The sequence below is a fragment of the Protopterus annectens genome, chromosome 11.part0, assembly GCF_019279795.1.
Source record: "Protopterus annectens isolate FY-2018-M chromosome 11.part0, PAN1.0, whole genome shotgun sequence".
In the NCBI taxonomy this organism is placed as follows: domain Eukaryota; kingdom Metazoa; phylum Chordata; order Ceratodontiformes; family Protopteridae; genus Protopterus; species Protopterus annectens.
The window spans coordinates 493,192,337-493,214,904 of NC_056745.1; the positions used below are offsets into that span (position 1 = coordinate 493,192,337).

The 22,568-nt window shown below is 35.1% G+C and overlaps 1 protein-coding gene across 3 annotated transcripts in view; it reads left to right on the forward strand.

Annotated features, from left to right (window-relative positions):
• LGR5 (leucine rich repeat containing G protein-coupled receptor 5) overlaps positions 1-22,568 on the forward strand; it is a 1,626,452-nt gene that overhangs the window by 918,208 nt on the left and 685,676 nt on the right. For all 3 annotated transcript variants that reach the window (XM_044087987.1, XM_044087988.1, XM_044087989.1), the window contains exon 5: positions 20,537-20,752. In XM_044087987.1, the coding sequence (XP_043943922.1) occupies positions 20,537-20,752 (216 nt within the window). The remainder of the gene's footprint in view (positions 1-20,536; positions 20,753-22,568) is intronic.

The window sequence follows — 22,568 nt, forward strand, 5'->3', positions numbered from 1 at the left end:
TAATTGTTCATTTTCAGCAGAGGGCCAGGAAGAAAAGCTCCAAAGTTTTATGAAAATATTGATGAGCTCCCCCCATTAGTCATCAAGATGCAAACATGTACACTGATTGGTCTGTGATACACATGGGGGTCAGGCCCTAAAGTATACCTACTCTCATTCCCATATCATACACAACCCCTGTGTCTTGTCACCTTTGACTCATACTTCCATTTCTCTTTAAGGTGTCATTGTCATATATCCCAATAACATCCAGTATAGCACATACACAGTGAAGACAGTACTTGGGCTGGATCTTTCTTGGAGTTTATATATAGATAAATAAACACAAAGGCTCACATGGGATAACTACATCTCACTGCAAGGGAAAAAAATGTAAAAATGAACTCTAGTAGCAAATCAGTGACAAAAAATTATTAGCGGCACTCAAATAAACCCAGACCAATTTCACAAGCACTTCTTCAGTTGAAAAATAAAATTACACTCAAAAACAACAGTTTAAATAAAAATAAAAATATCTATTCATCACATGATTCATAATGACCAATAAAATACCAAGATAAACAATATCTCATCAAAATCCACAAATGCAGCATAAAAAAATAAAAGCATTGCAGAAATAAACATAAATACAAAAATGCATCCAAATAAACTTGTTAATATCAGAAATGTTTCATTTGACCTGCCTACCACTTACAGCCTAATATAAATATACATATTTTTATATTTTCATTCAGCCTACACAAAAACAATGCTACTGTAGAAAAAAAACATACAAATGCTTTCTTTTCAGATGAGCATAGTGTCCATATAGTTTCTGGTACCCTGTACATATAAGAATAAAAACTGATTCTCATGTAAACAAAACGTGCTTGAGAATAAATCTTGGTGTCTTTATATAAACCACTCCTTTCACTGTGACCCCTAATATTACTTAACTGCAGAGTCATCCATTCCTTATGATCCTAGAACTACATCCAACATAAAAGGTGCCTGTGGTCAAGTAGATGACCCCAACCATATTACATCTGATGGCGCCACAAATGTTAAAAACTTTGGAGGAATTCTTAGTAGTGGATTAGGTTCCTGTCCTTAAATGTTTCCAAAAGGAACATCCATCACAAGCTAGACAGATCCAATACTTAAAAACAGGAATGTTTTTAGGGGATGATAGCATTTGTTTCAAATTTCTGCTTCATCTAAAGCTAAGTTTATAACTGGCAGACAAAACGGAAGCAAAACCATTATTAGAAAATAATTTGTCCTGATGTTTATTAATCAATTTCTGAATAACAAAGTGTTACTCCTGTATGTAGTAATGAATTTAGGGTAGCTCTCATCTTTATGTATGTCATCCTTGTATTGTAAAAACTCATACTTAGGTCAATTAGTGATTTGTTCCATGGCCATAGAGCAATTCTTCATCTTATAGCCCTTATGATAAAATCTATGTGCTAAATCCTCAGAATCTGAAAGAAAATCAGATTCAACACTACAGATTCTAATTTGAACAAATTCTAAAGAAGAAAATCTAGGAACTTCACCTAATAATTCTTTACATCTTTCATCGCACATAAGAACATGCCTGTGCTACTGAATAACTTCCCAAATAGAACGGACATCATTGGAATACGTAACACTCATCCTCAAAACATTACTTGATCCTTCAATATTTCTATTAACTTTACAATCAATTCCAGAGAAATATGGTCTTGCTAAGTCACCTCTATGTAATAATACCTCATCCCGTGCTGAGGTTATCTCAGACTCATAGTAACCTGTAGTGACAACCTCATTAGTGATTTCATTAAAGGATGGTATCATATTATTGTCATTCACATGAAATCTGGTGTATCTGTAAAACTGACCTTTTAAAAAATTTCTAAGAATATATTGGGGATGCATGCTTTGCCTCTGTATGGTGCTGTTTTTTCTACAGGGTCTCTTATAGGCCATCTAATGTCTTAGTAACACAGACGCCTAAAAACTCTATACTTTGAGGAAAAAATGCAGAGTGAACAGCCAAATTTATTGGTTATGTGTGATGCTAATTGCAGTGTTTGTTAGTAAATGCATTTGATGAATAGTGTAAGCATTAAGTGGGGTTTGTTTTTTTAATGTTGACACTTTCAGATATATCAAAACATTTGGCATTAGAGGACAGTTGTTTGTTTGTAATCATATGTGGTTTAAGGGCAGGGTTAGGTAAGGCGATAAAGTTACTGTTGTGGATGAGTGTTGGTGCATGTGGTGTGTGACTCATCCTGTCTTCTGTAATGATATTATTACAGAAATGATTTTTCTAAGGTAAGGTGCAGGATTAGGGTTAAGCTTCAGTCCCTCTCGTACCACCTAATATATGCTAACCTAACCCTAAGCCTGCCCAGTCCATAGCCATGGGTCTATATTATAACATCAAGTCTTAAAACTTTGAATGTTATAATATCGAACCATTTCGATCAAAAGACTATAACATCGAACACTCAAAAAAGTGAATTTTTTCCCAGGGAAAAAATTTGCTGTTCCGACAAACATACACACAACAGAAGCACATCAAAATAAATAATCCACACACATACACTTCACAAAACCCTACACTAAACCATACATACACTACTAGCTATCCACTTAAGTTAACCCAACCCTAACCCTAAGGTCCATAACTACCGCACACTCACCTTACCCGCTCCCTAACCCTAAGGTCCCTAACTATCGCACACTCACCTTACCCGCTCCCTAACCCGAAAGTCCCTATCGCACACTCACCTTACCCGCTCCCTAACCCTAAGGTCCCTATTGCACACTCACCTTACCCGCTCCCTAACCCTAAGGTCCCTATCACACACTCACCTTACCCTCTCCGTAACCCTAAGGTCCCTATCGCACACTCACCTAACCCGCTCCCTAACCCTAAGGTCCCTAACTATCACACACTCACCTTAACCAGATCTGTTCACACACTTACCTTAACCCGGTCCGTAACCTTCGCTCCACAGTCGAGGAAATAGCAAAGTTGCAGAAATGGCCCACCGAATACTTTCCCTAGGAAAGTATTCAATATTCTGCAGCTTCGCTATTTTCAGCGTTCGGTGCATAGGGTTTGATATTATAACATTCGAAGTTTTAAGACTTCGATGTTATAATACAGACCCCATAGCCACAACCCTCCACCTTACATTTGAAAATCACTTTCTGTAACATTACCATTCTTCAGGCCAGTTTGGTCTAAATGTGATGATGGGATTTTTCTTGTAAGACTGCAAATAGAAAAAGTACTTTCCTTTTTCAATATTTTAGTATTGTATAGATTGTGGGTTTGGTAAATACATGTTTCAATGTGCAGGAGGCATCAGTCAGGAGTGACTCAATGTTTCTACATATCAACCAGTTGTGTGTGTGTGTGTTTTGGAACAATGTAAAATATCACTACATGTATATACAAATTTATATATATATATATATATACATATAGTGATATTGTACAGTAATCCAAATAACACACAGCACTCTTTAAAGCCTAGTTGAATGGGTTTATTTACAGAAAGAAACAAAAGTAGGGAACAAAAAGAAAAGAAAAGTCCATTAATACACTGATAAATAAATAAATAAAAAGCAGGTAATCTTCAGCAAAGCTTTGCTTGCAATATAGCAATTAATTCAGCAAGGCATTTAACACAGCAGTTCATAAAATCACTGCAGATAAATCAACAAAGCATTCCAGCATAGCAGTATGTTTTTCAAGGTGTTTTAAGACAGTAGTTCATGTACCCACTGTTAAATCTCTATGAAAACACAGTAGTTCATACACTTACTCTTCAAAGGCCTTTGTCTCCATGCTGTAATTAGAGTTCTAATACCAGCTCTATTTCCTTAAAGGCTTCAGCCTGCATTTCTACAGTGAGATCTCTCTCACACTCTGATTCTATTCACACTCTCTGTCACTCTGGAACTCCCTCAACTTCTTCATTTCTCTCTCTGATTCCTTCTTTCTCTCTGTCACTACCTCTGATCATTCATTCAGATCTGCTGTCTACTCTCTGTTTTGACAGCTTCATCTTTAAAGAATAGAATAATCTTCATTATCACCACCTCAAAAAGTGCTACCCCTAGCTCTGCATACCTGCTATTGCATTGTCTGTACCCTTAAATGGCACAAGTCATACCTTTGGGAGATACTACATGTATATATGCCCCGTCACCCACTCATGCCAGAAGTTATGACCTCCCTTTCTTGCCTGCCAGTATCTATTTTGGCTGGTCACTGGCTCCAGTGGCAGTGAGGCTTCCTCAAGTCATTCACAATGGCATTGATAACCACCAACAGTGTTGCTATTTCTACTGTTGCCACTTCTCACAAAATTGCCTACACCATTGTCAAGCTTACATTCATGGCTCTGACATAAGTGTTTTCTGTAGCAGTGATTGTTGTGTGTCTTACCTGATCTTGTCTAAGTAAACTTCAGGTCCTTCTCTGCCTAATCAGTCTGCTGAACATCCTTCCATCCTTTCAGCTCCTTTCTGGTGCACACATCATATTATTTTCTTTTTTCCATCTGAAAAACATTACCTTCTTGAGCATAGGATGGGGATATCTGTTTATAGTCTATAATAATGTCTTCCATCTCTTGATATTTGCTTGTAAGTGCATTTCTTTCATCAACAGGAGCATCATTTGTACTTCTGGATTTTTATGATTTTACATAGTCATCTCTCTAATGATAGTTTGGCAAACTCCTATCATAGTAGATTCAGATGGATGCTTCTCTTTTCCAAGTCCCTTGGCTTATGCTTTTCTTAAGGAATGCTGTCACAGCAAACATTTGCTAAGAATCTCAGCAAAATTTTCATTCATTAATATTTGAATAACATGCCAATGGATCAGGTCTTTCTTCCGTTACATTGTTTTTTTCTACTCAAATACTTAGGTCAGACTGGCTGAAGTTTCTTTGAGCACTATATAAATATGATTTTCTCTGTTAGGACAAGTATAGCTTTGTGTAGCTTGTTCTCAATGTTGCTAATTTAGATTTCAGATTCAGTGGGCTGATTTGCTTGTTGTGTCATCTGTTCTTTCATTCCAGAAAGTTTGGAAACTGCATAGTGGGATTTATCTTTGCTATGATTTCCATCATCAGGCACTTTCATTGTCAGCTGACCTTTTCTGTTTTTTCTCTTCTTTGTATAGCAGATGTTTTTTGTGAGTGCAGCACAATTAATTCAGGTTCAAGGTTTGTTTGTCTTGTCCTTTCTTTTCCAGCTTAGAAATCAGCTGTCCATTGCTATTCTGCAGTTCAGACTTTAGTGTGATACTACCTCCAGCAGTGTATAACTTCTGTATTAGGTGTCTCCTTAGCTATGTTTTACACTTCCAGTATATAACTTGTATATTAGGTATGTGCTTAGCTAAGTTTGAATGAGGTGTCTGCTTAGCTATGTTTTACACTTCCACTGTATATATTTTACAGTTCCAGTATATAACTTGTATATTAGATGTGTTCTTAGCTAAGTTTTAATTAGGTGTCTACTTAGCTATGTTTTACACTTCCAGGATGTAACTTATATATTAGGTGTGTGCTTAGATAAGTTTTAGACTTCTAATATATAATTTGTATATTAGGTGCATGCTTGGCTATGTTTTAGACTTCTTCACAGCAAAGTAAGTCTTTACAACACCAAGGTTAGTCTATACTTCAATTATTGTATTTCATAAGCTTCTTTCTAGTTACTGGTTTGCTTACTGAGTTTTCTTTTACAGGAAGACTTTTCTTTTCCTGTTGCTGAAGGGCAGAGTGACAATAGGTCTTTTTTATGTTTACAATTTAATATTTGTAAGTCTTCCAGTGAAGGGAGTTGAGTCTGTATGGTTTAGACTCTATGACTGGAGTACACTCAAAATCAAGTCTATCTGATTCAGTTTCTGTGTCTGTTTATTTTATTATCACAACACACTCGCCAATCCTGTCTTAAGCACAATCTTATTCAGTTGTTTCTATGATCTTTGGGCCCTGAAAGTCTCTTGGGTTCTCTTTTACTCACAATTCTCTGCCTCAGACATTCAGTGTGAGTGACTTCCTTCTTCTTGAGAGAATTATTTTCTTTTTTGGAGGATCCCTTACAGCAGTATGTCCTTATATCTTCTCAAACATGAGAAGATAAGGGATATCACACATTGTTTTAATTTACTGCTTACATCTTCCAAAGATTTCTGTTGAATTTCCTTTTCAGCCACCATATTTTAACACTCAGTGGTTAGCTCACGAATAGTATCATACTCTTTTTCTTTTCTTCCTGGAATAAATTAACAAAATGTTAATTAATTTGCTTTCTTGTTCCAGAACCCGGGTGAGCTAACATTTATATCACTGTTATTGCATCTCTGTGTTTCTTTTCATAAAGGCTGTGAGGGATGGTCTGGAACTGCTAACAAATGTGATCACAACTGACACTGATAGAGGTCTGAAAGTCTCTATTGCTAACCCAAATATGACTGATGGCACCACTTGCCACCCATATGTGGTGGACCAGGCTGGCATTGAAAGAGCTTGAATCCAGCCACCACCAACCAGTGTACTACCCCAGTATGCGAAAAACAGAAACTATGTCCATAAATCCATTGCACTCTCTCAGATAGGTTTGAAGACTATGCGAGACAGATGGTCTCTTGAGTCACACCACTGGCACCAACAGGTTAAGTAAAAAAGAAAAGTGTACACAAATATATGTCAATAATCATTTCACCAAATACAGCCAAGTGCCAAAAGCAAAAAGGGAATATGCACTGCTGCACTGGATATGGGCTTCTGACATCCACACCCAGAGTGTGTCACTTCCAGATTTGCACCTTACGCCTAGCACTTCAGGGCCTCCCTACACTCTTTCTGTGAATTACATTATCTTCCACTACCCATTATGTATGATTTCTTTGCAAACAAATTCTTATTTTACATAACTATACACACACAAACACTTACATACATACACATACATTCCCAGGGAAGGCTGGCAGAATTCTTCAATTCTTCATGCATTTTCCTGGAAAAGCAGTACTGCCATCACTCCAGAGATTGCATAAACATGCTGATATGTTCTTTTTTTGAGGGCATTTTCAGTTTTGCCAATGTAAAATGCTGGACAAGTCAAACACTGGGTGAGATATGCTACCCCATTTGTGTTACACTTGACCTTCCATTTGGTGCTATTACCTTAGGGTAGTTAGAAATTGTAACATCTCTTATCCCAAAATAAATCTGCATTGATTGCAACTACCACATTCACCATTCTTTAATTAGCTATGCAGTCATTCACCTGCTTATGTTTTCCTTTTTTGAACAATCTTTTTAAATTATACCCTTATCTCTAAGGATCAATAAAATTTTTCTAACTGTTTTCCAAAATTTTTCTAACACTCATGATAGCACTATCATACTTGCACACCATAGCTCTATAGTAGTTTTTCCCATTTGTATCATTACTACTTTTGATGTTATTAATAAGACCCATATTCAAAAATGATTGATAATAAATAGGTCCTCCAGAAATTAATTCTTTCATAATGTCCTCTATCAACTCAGAGGGGTACATTCTGTCACTGAACATCTTGCCAACAATATTCCATTCCTCTAAAAACACATTAACATCTGATATTAACCGTGACAGAATAATTATTTGTCCCTTCAGCTAAATAAATGCCCTAGCTATCTTTTTCTTTAGAAATACTTACTCTAACTAATCTAAGTTACAGAAATTAATACAAGATAGAATTCAAAAAGCAACTATTCATAGATAGGTTCCAAGCAGAGTCTAGATGATAAGACATTTCCCTGGTTTTAAATAAATGTCCTAGCTGTCTTTTACTTTAGAAATGCTTACCTTAAATATTCTAAATTAGAGAAATTAATGCAAAGTAGAATTCAAAAAGCAGACATTCATATATGTGTCCCAAGCAAAACCTACCTGACAAGACTGAGGGTATATTCTTTGTTCTCAATTTTCTGTGCTTATTCTACAGAAAGTAGCAGAACATTTTCCTGTGACATATTCTCTTCAGCTACATTCTGTATCATCCATTGCTTTTTCATATGAGAACTCACTGGCCTATCACTCTACAACATTGACTGTGTCAGAGTTACAACAGTTTCTTGCTCCATTACAACTCCAAGTGAACTTTTGCACTGGTTTCCTACCAAAGGCTCCAGAGAATCTTCATGTGGCAAGTGATCAGATGCTTCCCATTCCACCTGTTACTCCTTAATTTGGGGGCTCATCATTCCATCATTCTGTGACATAACCTGTGTTAGATTTTCTACACTAAATCCCTTACTTTCCAGGTATTTCCAAACTTTAGCTTCTATTTGTACTAATGATCAGTTCTTTGTTCCACCTTTGTGAGCTTATTTTTTGTATTGTGAAATGTTCCATATCTGGGTGGCTTTGCCTGTATTTCTCTTCAAATATATTTGGAGTTGATTTTTGTATTGATTAGTTTGGCTTTCTCATTAACATAAATATTCCACCACATCAAATGTCTTTTTCTTTCCCATGTATGTTTCTTTTTTATACCTTTCAAAAATCTCGGTTTTGATCTTTATATTGTCACACTTCCTTTTGGAAATGGCTTTAGAAACATTATCAACAACCATTGGGACATTTTGCTGGCAAATGAGAAACTAGCTGGAATACTTTCCCCACAGTGTCTTTTCTCATACAGAAGAGGCCATACCATTAATTCCCATTTAACCCACTACAAACACTCTTTATCTACTACCACACAACAAGTCACCTTATTTGGGGATAAGTTAGTGGGTAGTAACCCTTGCGGCCACTGTAGTTTTTGTACATATATATGTAAAACAAAGGAATTTACCAGCAGCAATACACCACATAGTTTTGAAATTAGATGCTTTGGCAACTGCAGCAGTGACTGGGTCATGTATTTGGCCACCTGTTTTTGCTCTGCTTTTTATGTAGGGCAAACATCTAGGCCATTAAAACACAGGATCAGTGAACATCTTAGTGACATAAGAAATAAAATAATTTCTAATGCTCTCTACAAACATACAATGACCCATGTCACTGCTAAATTTCAATTCACACACAATCATTGATAAAATCCAAGGACATAAATCTAACAAAGCAGGTTTGCATTCTATACTAAATAATAAAGAATCTGGTTGGATTGTCAGGCTGGGGGCTTTGTTTAAGCCCGGCCTTAATGAATTAAGTTAATTCTGGCATATACCAATCAGCTTTGAATATGGCTTAATGTAATACTATTTAAATGTGTAATGGATTCATGTGAGCTAATGCACTGAAGAAGGCTGTAAGTTTTGCCGAAACCGGTATGCTGTTTTTGTTGTTCTGTCACATTAAATTCTAATTCCATCTACCTCCCGAATGGTGCTGGACTTTTTTTGGTGCTTTTGATTCCATTTTAAGCCTAGTCAATTTCCCTTTTGTGCTCAAATTAACCTATCCAATTTGGTTAGAGATTGGCATTACCCATCCCATGATTGATAATTATTTATTACCTCTAATGACAATAACTGAGATCATACCGTACATAATTTGAGGGGACCCATGCATGGGATAAAGCAATTAGTAGTATGGGGACAGTCCTTAGGTAAAAGTTCTGCTTCCCTTCCATAGATCCAAGTTGCACTTGAATATGGACAAGGATGTACCTTGTCATATGTGGATGGGGTTTCTGTTATAGACTAGCATTATCCTCTGTGAGATATAGCTGTTCCTCCAAACAGTTCTATTAATGTTGCAGAAGAGGTTTAGATTTATTGATCTGTGCTTTTTTAACTTCAACTGTTTACTTTTATTACTGCTTATTTTAAATTATTGAATTGTCTATCCCTCTCCTTATCTGTATTTTAACATTTTACATGTTTCATTAATCTGATCACCAGTTGTGAAATCCATTTTGCTTTTATTTTGTGTCATTCATATTTGTATATCAGTATGTTTATATGTTTGTGTCATTTTGTTATGCTCAGTTTCTTAAGTTTGTGTTTTTGAATGTTAAGGTACCCCATAATGGACCTGGAAGTGGGAGAATTTATGACATTCAGTATGCAAACTTTATGTTAATTAGGTACTCTGATATATATATATATTTTTTTGGTCCAGATTTCTGATACCTACAGGTTGAGAGGTGTTGTACATATGTCAGCAGAATTATGGCAAAGTAACTTCATTACATACAACTTTTTAGTGGTCTGTTATAACTCCAACAGAAAATTAATCCTTTCACTGATGTGGGGAACTAATATTTTTATGGCTAGAACAAATCCCAGTATGGATACAGAATAAATATATTTATTTTTATATTAACATCTCACTACTCAGGAATATGTGACTTTTGTATATGCTTTTCATATACTTTGTCACATATTTCTTACTACTGTTTACTAGGGAGAAGGAATTTCAAACAGTATACAGTACAATTCAATGCTGGATAAAATTTCATCATTTGTAGGTCATTTCTTTTTTATAAACTGCCCATCATGTTTTATTTTACTTTCATTTCTCAATAAACTGGACTCATGCCTTCACACATAGCTCTCAGTTAAACATAGTTTCTCCAAACAGCGTATTTTAGAAGTAATAGAATTTATTTTGAGTTTCATTGTGAATGCTCATCAAATTTCTAGCTGACAGTGTTTTTCGCTTACTTTAAAGACAGGATAAAAATACAAGAATGACACCTGGTTATGTAAAAGCAGTTATTTTCGCTGTTACAACATGCCTTACTGAATTACCTTCAGCAGCTTGTTAAGATTCCACTCAGGAAATTATTTGCTTTGTACTGAACATTTTGTTTCCCATCCTTTTATTGACTGCAGAATGTATCCTTTTGTTTGATTTCCTTTTATCAATAAGAATTTCACTTACATGCAACAAAAAATTCCCAGTAGACTTTTTCTTGTCAAAATATTACCACTTTCCTGCCATAATATTCTCTTTTTTGTGTACACACAGAGTAACCAAAATAATGTAGAAATGGTATGTTTGTATTTGTCTGCCATCACTCTTGAACTATTTCAGAAGCAACGTGCTATTAAATCTCTAGCTTATGAGCACTCATGTCCTTTTCATGTCAATACGCACTTAAACAATTGCAGATTTAGAACCAGGTGTTCATGCACTTAGACTATTTTCTTCACTAGCATTACTTTTAGAACCTAGAAGCACCACAGTTTGTCAAGATGAGAAAGCAACAAAGTTTTCTTAGTTTGCTTCTGTAATTAGCATACATTAATTGCTTTGCTGTGTTTAAACCCAGTTTTCAGCAATTGCAGAACTTTGTTAGGTAATTAACCAACACAGTCTGGGAATTTTTACAAACTCTTTGTGTTCTATCATGTGGCAAGAGCAAAAAATACTGCTTGTACATAGCCAGGTATCATGTGCATTATCCAGTGTTTAAAACAAGTGAAAATATCTGTCTGCTAGAAATTTTGTGATCTTTCACAATGAAACTGAAAAAGAATTGTATTTCTTCAGAAATACACTGCATAATGTTGATTTACATTGCTGAATTTGCACACCACACCTTTAAATAGAGTTCAACAATTTATGTGTTGGGAAATCAGCTACAGATGAAGTTGAGAATCACAAAAAAAAAGGATATTTAATGACACCGGAGGGCCCTGTAGAGATGGCCACTTAAGAGAGAAGCTTATGTTGGGCAGTGTGTTTGAGAGTGGAGTAATACTGTAGCTCATTATAGTCATGGCTCAAAATGAAACAGTGGTTGCCAGAGAAGTTGTATATGAGTAGGGGAGAGTTTGAGATCCCGGGGATGAGTTGCAAAGGAAAAAAGCAAGTTACAAGGAGTGAATGACTCAATAAGACAAGGTAGAGGGAGTGGGTGCAGCTGGCTGGTTATGCGCAAAATATAGCAAAGCAGAGGTGTGATACAGTACTTACCCAGAATAAATAAACTCCAAGATATATAAATACATAAATAAATACATACATGCAAACATACATAAATAAAAGTAAGACAGCAGAAAGTAGAAGCACAAATGTAAATGTTTTAAAATAATTAGAAGGGGAGGCAGTGGAATCAAGAGCAACAGCAAATACAGAAGAAATGAATTAAGTTAGCATAAGTCCTGAGTATTTTGAAGGCACAGAAGACTTACAAGAAACTGAATAAATAATGAAAAACAGATGCAGTACTGCTGGGACTAAGAACAGAGAGAGTAGAAGAGGAGAAAGGTTTAGAGAAAAGCAGGCATTAACACTGTTTGGAAAGGTCTGACTACACATAAAGATCTAAATAAAGCAATGAAACAGAAAGCAGGACAACTCAAGCAAAAGATACAGGAGCAAGAACCAACAGTGATACAAAAAGTAGAGAGACGTGAAATGAGTTAATAGAGCTATAGTCCATCATCTGCATAAGGAAGAATCTTAAAATCTTAAAAAATGAGTATTCCTATTAAAAAGTATAATTCTCAGTTCCTGTAAAATAGCATTAATATTAGGATACGTCACCAGAAAAAATAAAGTAGGTAATACAGGGAAGCTTGTCTAACTCCAGTAATGTGTGACTGGGGTGGGTCTTGACACTCCATAGGAAAGGCTTGAAGGGGGAAACACTCTCTATATGTGAGCCTTTTTAATCTTTTTATTTTAATTGCCAGAACTGATCATAATATATAAGATATACTTTTGAGAATAAGTTAAACAGAAAAAATTAAGTACCCCCTTTATCTCCTAGCTCAAAAAATATTCCCTTAAAATGTATTCGCAATAATAAAAATAGCTAAAATAATTATGGAAGTTGTCTAGGGGTGCTAGAATTATCTATAGTTTTTCTTATTGCATCTGTCAAGCAAAAATCTTTTAGTTGTTTGTCTTTCGGCTTTTTCCCGGTAAGGGGTCGCCACAGCGGAAGTCCGGTCCACTAATGATTGGCAGTAGATTTTTACGAAACGCCAAGGTGCCAGCTCGACGCCCAACCTTCAACAAAGGCACGCCCATTTACACACACATGTCTTTTGAACGCTACCCAACCGCAGGGAGGACATGCAGACTCTACACAGAAGGCACTCCCAATCTTTTTAGTAACAAGCCTAAAAATCCCAGCAATCCAAAAATCTTCTAAAAAAGACACATATCACCAATTATGTTTGAAATTAACTTGTGTGTTTTTTCCATGAATGTAAAGTTTGAGGACAGTACCACAGTATATGTTTCCAAGTCTCCAAAAACATGGCTATGGCAATATTCTTTGGAGTTATAAGAACAGTCTAATCTTTGGGGAATAAGGGAAGGTTATAATACTATTTTATATTAGATAATGCTATACTGATACAAAATAATCTTTTATAAGATTTCAAAGCAGCTAAAAATTGTGAAAATTGAATACGATCAGAGTTTGTTATTCCAATTGCTGAGAAAGTTACCAAGAGCTTCTGGATGAGAGTCTTAAATATTCAAATAAATCAAAGTTAATAATTTCTTAATAACACAAACAATAATGATTAATATTATTAACATTTCTTAGAAAGGTAACAGAGAAAAGTGAAGTCATACTCCTTAATTTGCATTTGTATCATAACAATGGTATAATGAAGAATAATTACTTATGCTCAAACTTAATTTAGCAGTACTCATAAACTTTAAATCAGAAAAAAAAAACATTTAACTTCATCCTTATAAGCTGAACTCCATTTAAATGCCCTAAGTAAACAGACTAAAAGTGGTAATTATAAATAAGGAATACACTGGAGTAAACTATACAAATACCTCGAAGAGTATGCAACATTCTTCACATCATCTGCATAAGGAAGAATTTTAAAAATAATGAGTATTCATATTAAAAGGAATAATTCTCAGTTCCTGCAAAATAGCATTAATAATAGGATTCATCACCAGAAAAAATAAAGCAGGTAATGAGGGGAACTTACATATTTCCAGTCATTTTTGTATCCAAAGCTAAATCCACTTCATTAATAGATAAACTAAGGCTGCTATCAAATTTCTTATAAGATTTGGAATGCCCATAAATTCTTAAATATAAAGTAAGTATGATCAACTAAATCAAAAGCTTTTTGAGCATCTAAAGAGCACAGTGCCAAATCTCTGACTAAAGTATTATTATTATTTTTTTCAGAAAAGAATAAAAGCCTGAGTTAACTGTACTGGGAGTGTAACCAATCTACCTGGTTAAAAAAAATTGAAAAAGAGAAATAAAGTTAATATTCATTTAAAACATCTGATTAATTAATTTAATAACCATCTTATAATCAAAATTAAGAATGGAAATTGGGCAATAATTAGCTAATAACACAGGATCTTTGCCTAGTTTGTGCATTAAAACAACCCTGGCTAATCAAAAATATCTATCAACCATAGTAACATCATTCATTAAACAACAATGAAGTTTATATAATAAAGGGGCTAAAGTATCTGAAAAAGATTTATAAAATTTTACTGAAAGTGAATCAGGGCCAGGGGATCTTTTATCCTTAAAAGAAAAAAAAAATATGTTTTTTCACAGCATCTGTAGAGTGGGATAAAAAATCCCAGTTAACTTTCATAACATTTTTAAGAACATAGTTCTTAATAACAAGTTCATTAAAGTTAAGACAAGTGTCATACATTGCATGAAAATAGGAATGTATTTTTTCTGAAAGAATATCTTGTTCAACAATCAGTTTGTGCTCTAACTGGGTTTCTGAAAAAATAATATTTGAATTTTTTAGTCTTCATTTGGATATTTCTTCCCAACTCATAAAATAGTTTTGAACATGCTTGATTTTTGAGATTTAGCTAAATATTTGTCATGATTTAAATAATACAGCTGATCTAGGATTTTTATCTGTCCAATAAAGAGTTTATCTGAATCTTTTTTTTCTTAATGCATCTTCAAACAAATCTGCAGTAAATGTGTTGAAAGAGGTCCAAAGTAATGTAAAAGGAATATCAGAAAACTGATTATCCTGCCAAAAGTTAGTAATAGCCTGTGTAATTTCATTTTTATATATCTAAAATATGCCACTGTCAGTAAAGAATCTTTCCTTATGATTATTTCTAATCACATTTAAAGTTGAAGATGTTGGAGAGTGATCAGAGATAAGTCTAGGCATTGCCTCCATTTTGAAATGAAAAAAATAATCTAAACAAGAACTCATCCTGGCCTTACAGCTATAAAGTATGTCCACTGGTGCATAACCAATAATCTTTTAATTTGTAAGTCAACATTTTCTTTAAGAAGTTTGCCTTTCCCCTTCATTTTGCACACTAAGTCCACATAAAAGTTGCCCACTAAAATTATAACTTCAGAATTTAGATAATGTAAAATTTTGGAAATGTCCTACATAAAAATATAGCTACAGAAGGGAGCATAAATAAATCCTATCTTCAAATTGTTACCCACAAAAAAATTACCAAAATCATTCTTGAACTATTATCTTAATAATGATTAACTATTTGAAAGTTATTATTATGAAAAGTAAATAGCCATCCTTAGATTTATCAGGAAAATTAATAAGAGAATGCTTCACTCTTATCAAGAACAATAAATTTATATTGAGCAAGATGAATTTATTGCAAACAAGTAACATCTGATTTAATATGTTTCAAAATTTTAAATACATTCCCTCCTTTAACAGGGTTATTAATCCCATTCACATTTAATGAAACTCATTTAATATTTAAACATCAAGCAATTGGAGCTGACCCCCACTCCCAAAAAAAAAGAAAAAAAGTCAATTGGTTGATTGAAGAGTCATCTTGATGAATTGTGCATCATTGCTGTGATAGTATATTTATAGCACAGAGTTCTTTCCAAGCTTTCTCTGGAGTAGAAAACTTCAAAGATAAATCTTTATACTGAATTTGAAGAAAAAACAGAAAAATACATCTAAAACAAACTCCCTTCTGCCAGAGATCCCTCCTAACTTCATTAAACTCTCTGCTGCTTGCCATAATTTCTGGAGGGAAATCTTGAAAGAAATGGATAGGAATCTGATTGACAATAAAATTCCTCTTTTTCAAAGTTGCCAAGAAAATGACACTACAGTCAGTCACAGAATAAAATATCATTATAACAGGCCTATTATAACCTGGTTTGGGTGGAACAACCCTGTGAACCATACATCCAGATTAATAGCGGAAATATCCTTTATCTCTGTTTCATTGCTCAAACTCTGAAAAATTCTTTAATGGTTGAGATGTATTCAGGTGTTCTGATACCCCAAATACTCTCAAATTCAACTTTCTGGATTTATATTCTAAATTCAAGACCTTGTTTTGAAGATTCTCAACTGTGGAGTATAATTTAAAATGTTCTTGCTGCTGAGAATCATATTCAGACCATCCATTACTGCAGCTTCTTACCTAGTAATCAGGTGAGTGAGATGTTAAATTTCCTCTTTCTGGTCAACAATGTTGCCATAGAATTAAGACTGAGAGGTAACAGTTAAAGAAATCAAAGTACCTTGCTCATCCTGAGGGACTGGTTGATCAGTATTAGTGAAATTTTCAGAAGCAGAATTGTCCTTCACTATACCAGGTGAGAAAATGCTCTGTATATCCTCTTCAGGGTTGATATCCTTGGTCTTTATTATTTCTTCAACAGCTTAGGTTGTCGAATGTTCAATGATCGACACCTATGAGTTGAAGTTTCAAAATCGCGAACAGCCATATATGCAAATTATTTCCTCAGGAAAGAATTCACTTGGCCATTATCAGGGATTTGCCCTTTCCCCAATGTAGAGCAATCTCGGAGTTGGTATATTTAGTTAGGGGGGTGGGGGGCACAGCCCCCCATGTCAGAGGGGTGGGGGGTGAAGCCCCCCCCCCACTATATTTAGGTTGAAAACTTAATTTTATTTCCAGACGGCCTAGTGAATTCTTTCCTGAGGAAATAATTTGCGTATATGGCCTTCGTGATTTTGAAACTTTGACGCTTAGGTGTCGATCATTAAGCATTCGACAACCTAAGCTGTTGAAGAAATAATATAGACCCAATATCCTGTGGCTGTAAAACATTTGGCTTATGGTTGCCCTTCTTGGTAACCAGTTTGTGTTTTCATAACTGTTGCTGACCAGACAAATACCCGGGTTTGTGCTGTCCCTTTTTCTTCATAATAACTGGATATGCCCAACAAGCTCTGAAATAAGTAGACATAAGGCACCTGGATAAAATGCTTCAGAAAAACAATTATTAATATATACTTCATTCAAGTATATTGTTAAATTGAACAAAAAAAGTTGAGACAGCAGGGGAGGTTCCACGCTTTCATAGCTGCTGCTGCACCATGACTCATGTCATTACATCATTCTAAACCCCACACCTTCAACAACAGGCAATTCACCTTGCAACTCACTAGCTACTCCTCACTATAAATGAACCTACACATTTTGTACCTCCATGCATTATCCTGAACTGTTAATTGATAAGTTTCTTCCATTGTAGAGCTCACACAACCCAAAGAATTGGCAGTATGTAGAAGAACAAACCCAAATTGTCCTTTTTCAAATCTAAGTTGTAAAGCCCTTGTCAGAAAATTGGTACTTCTCAGCATTTGTAACAGCATTCTTAATCATTTGGGCTTGCAGTTTCCCCTGTTACTCCATAATACATGGTCACATGTCCCATCCTTTTTTGAAGCATGTCACAATTTAAAAATACAAGGGGTTTCCCTTTTCTTCCAGCTCCTACTCAAAGAAGCATCTCTTTTTATCTCTCTGTGTTTTTTTTTTCTAACATTGTTTTCTGGTTGCTGACACTATCATCATCTACCTTCAGATATTTGCAATAATTTTCATGTTATCATTACAAAGTATATATGACCCCTCAGAACTCTGCAAAATGTATGTCCAGTTTGCTAGACTTTTCTTTGCAAATTATCTTCTGTCCATCCAGCACAAAATCTACTGTACTCTCTATACATGGTCTGTATTTGCTTTTGAATGCTAGCTGCTAATAGTATTGTGGGCTTGATCTTTGCATATATTCTCTGAGGGGCAGGATTATTTCCTCAGCATTCCTGAAAATATCTTGTAAATGCAATATTCTAGCAGTATAGCTTAGAGGATATGGTTGCAGACTGCTGTTGAGCTGTGTTCAGCAGTACCAAGCTGATTTTTGCAACTTTTATTGCATATTTTGCAAGCAAACCACTTACCTACTATAATGCTCATGTGGCCTACTGAAAATTAGTTATGCCTAGTGTACTTGTCAGATGAGGAAGAATACAAATAATATATGTTCACAAAACTAATCTTCCAGGTATTCACCCTGAATTCAACTCATCAATATCACTCATGGAAAACACCATACTCTCTACAATGCTGATATTAATTACTTAATATTTTCTGCAGGAGTCCTATTGTTTGGATTATTTAGTAAAACAAGGTACTGGATGGAATTAATAAGTATACAGTGTCAGTAAAATTGTGATAAATAAAAACAGAGGAACATTTGTTCTGAACGTACTTGTTAAAACAGATATGATGGTCAATGCTAACAGCAATTGTCTACATCATTATAAAAATAAAAAACAATTTCTTTATAAAATTTCTAACTATAGAAAGAAAGAAGAAAATATGTTTAACCATGCTTATTATCAGCAAGACTAATATCGTTATGATGAAGCCCCCATAAAGCCATGCTTTATTAAGTCACACCTTAAATGAAAATGGTCCCAGTGCTTTAAATCAAATATTAAACTTTCCCAAACAACAGTTAGGAAGGTGATGTTACAGCTGAACCAGGAAAGAGTTCATTGGCAGAGGCTCTAGTGCTCATCTAAGCAGTTAATAACTTAATGTGGTGTTTTTCCAAATGTATTGCCTATCCTAGCTACAGTAGCCTGCTGGTATGCAACTAAATAATTAAATATTCTTACATATAAATGCTGAAAGGTTCAAGTGAACCAGTCAATCTGCTCTGATACTAATTTTTTCCACTTCAAAACTTAGCTGACTGTCTGCTTTATGCTAAAATAGGAGAGGGCTACTACCCCAATGGACATGTGACATAATGAGAAAATGGGTGGACTTCCAGTTAAGATATGGACAAATGATACAAAGCAAAGTTATTGTTATGAGAGATATACCAGTTTGTGATAAACCAAGACAGAGTCCAAAAGCAAGATGTAGAAGAACAGGATCATGCCCCTAGTCATAACCAGGATCCGTTTAAGAAATAGGTCTCAAGAAATCCATATTGATAGCAAAGCTGAGGACATGAATATTGACCTGCATTTTGTGAATAGATAACTAGGATACTATGATCATATTTTTTATAGTGCATGGAGCTTTAGCTGCTCTGATGTACTTTGAATTAGAAGAATAAAAATGTAGGAGAGAGATGTGTTGAAACACTTAGCAGTGCCACACAGACAATGACCTGAAGTGAAGTGTAACTTTTATGGACCACGAGCATTATACACTGCACTTTGCCACACCTTTGTTTTCACTTTGTTGCAGCATGAAAAGTATAACAGCGTCTGAATGTGGTAAAGCTTGCCAACACTGTTCAGTGATGGCTGGTCTGTGTTTTGAGCCATGACAGTAGAGCATATAACCTTCAAAACGCTCTTCTGCGGCATAAGGAAATGATTAAAAAATGTCTCTATTTGCCAGTTTTGAAGTATAATCAGTGTGCTCTATGTACCATAAAGCCTTAAGAGGCTTCTAACCAGAGCAATGCAGCTGTAATAGCCAACACCATGGCATAGACATATAAAGCCTAAATTATGGCTCAGGTGACCCAGGTTTGATCAACAGCTCAGGTGTCTGAGATGCTGGCAGAGAAAAATAGGAGTATCCATTGTGGTGGAGGAAGGATACCTGGGCACCCCTCATGGACAGCCTATGGCAGAGGCCAGGGATATGCAGTGAAGCATTGTCTTTAAGGGGAGTATGTGGGAAACATTTGCTAAATCATAAAGGGGAGACAATGTGCCATCACATCCCAATTGCACATCCACCGCTGGATATAAAATGCTGTAGGAGGGGAAACTTGGGCTGAACAGGAAACCACTTGCTGGCAACAGTATGACACTACACCAGATTCCTTGATCTCCTCACTTGTCCTGCATATGGGTTAGGTACGACCCAGAGGAAGCTGTGGTGAGCCCAGTAGACCCGATGAAAAAGGAGAGGAGCTGGTGGCAGCTGATAGACAGCTGTAGAGAGCTAGAAAAAAAGCATTATGACTGTAACAGAGCAAACCAAATCAACCTCTTACAACAGCATACTTCAAATTCAAGATCATTACAAAATAGCATCTTTCATATGGACTGCAAATCTATATGAGATATTTTTCATATACAGAAAAGAAAGGAATCCTTTGACAGCTACTAACATCTCATAAAAAACAGTATCCTTAGAAATGTGTTATAAGAACTGCTATGTTATTCTAGCAAACAAAATTATACTTTTTGGAAAGTATATTATGCTTTATTTCACTGCCTCTAACCAAAACTGTGTTACATTTAATGTATTGATATCTTCTAAAAGGAGAATTCTTTTTTTTTATCATCTGTCTTCTCTGTTTTGCCAGACGTTTGGATGCCAACCACATATCCTATGTACCACCAAGCAGCTTTGATGGTTTGGTCTCCCTTCGACATCTATGGCTAGATGACAACTCCCTGGCAGAAATCCCAGTCAAGGCTTTAAGTGGTCTCTCATCATTACAAGCTATGACTCTGGCCCTCAACAAAATAGTTTCTATACCAGACTATGCCTTTAAAAATCTTTCCAGGCTTGTTGTTTTGTAAGTATTACTGTTTTATTTTCTTATAGTTCTGGCCATATATTTAAGAAGATATTATTAATATTTTAATATAAACTAGTGTTGGCAAAGAGTAAGTAAAACTGCAACATTAAAGTGTACATTGTGCAAAAACTGTAATGTATCACATTCAAAGGCTTTTCTTCTGTCATATTTCTGCTGAGTTGAAAAGTTTATTTTCATTTCTCTGTCAGGAATAATGCTATACATGTTTTGTCTTTCATACAAAGTCTTCAGAAAAACTGGAGGTCCTCAGTATTTGTGCATTTGGAAACAGAACGGATATATCTTCCTTCTGACTGTATACATGTAGGATATAGAAGGGAATAGAGAACAAGATATTGTGACATAGTGTCAGAGCAGTATGGGCTTAATAGTTTATTTTTTTATTATTATAAAAAGAGTGTTGGCTCTATGTAGTGACATCTTAGCAGATGTGGTACACAGTTTCCTATCATGTAGTCGAACTTTTACAAGTTCAAACCTCATATGGTCGAGATCATATGTTCGAATTTGTAAAAGTTTGAGCGTTTGAATAGAAATCTTCATAAGCGGAGGTTTCCATTTTGTTCAATGGGGTGCGATCTCAGAGTTGGTATATTTAAGTAGCGGGGGGTGTGAGGGGCGCAGTTTATTTTGTTTTCCATTGTTTTTTTTTTTTTATCCATAGTCGAAGTTTTGTAACTTTGAGCATAATGGTTCGAACATTACATGTTCGAAGTTATAAGACTTTGACTATGTGATGTAGACCTGTGGTACAGGTATTTAAATGTATCATGTGAGATAACTGTAGGAAACATGGTGATAACAAATAATCCGTACACTGAATAAAAACTAGTTTATTCAGCAGAAAAAGAATAAGCATCCTTGGTGGGCTAGATTTCCATATCATCTACTGGACTTCTATATGCTTATATAAAGTAATATCCAGTATTGCTCTTTGACAGTGGTAGATTATTGGCCATCATGTATATTAGATAAATCACTGACATGATCAAATCAAGAAAGAATAAAATCTCACAGAGGAAATGAACACAAATGCAATTGCTTCAGGGATGACAGATTGTCAGATCCCATCTTAAGCTATCTTCAGGATATATTATACAACATATAACTACACTTCTCATACTTTAGATTTTAGCATATACCCTCCAAAAATGTATTAATATATGTATTGCATATAATGTTCATAGTTTGCTTAATATACTTTATGGAATTAAGTCGAATTCAGTCTAGATTTTACTGTGTATTTTTCCATTTTTTTAAGTGCTGCATAGGATTAACCTCTAATATTTACTTATCTTCTTATTCTCATCATGCGTCACCATATAACTTTCTGTAATTTGAAGGCACAGACCAACTGCAGGTTTTACTATTATTAATTTTCGTAATTTACTTATAAATAAGGAAAATAATTTGTAATTCTAAGCCACAGGCCAGCTGAAGGTTGTTAAATTCATGCATCAGCCTATTAAAAAAGTACATCTAAATGATGTATCACCTATTTTCAATTTGGCTCAACTATATGGATATGTACTTAAACACCTGTAATGTACACTACTACAGGCTACAGGTATTCCCCTTGCTATTTGTTTAAACTTTTGACAAATATCCGTGGCACTTAGTAAGACCAAAAACCACAGCTGTGAGGCAGCTAACTAGTTCTCAATCACAAACACAAACCAAAAGAAAAAAAAGAGAACTGGAAATGCTCTAAAATAACAAGTTGTTTAATTCAGAATCACAAGTAAAACTTTCACCTTCAAGGCTTCCTCAGGCGAAATGAATACTATCAGTT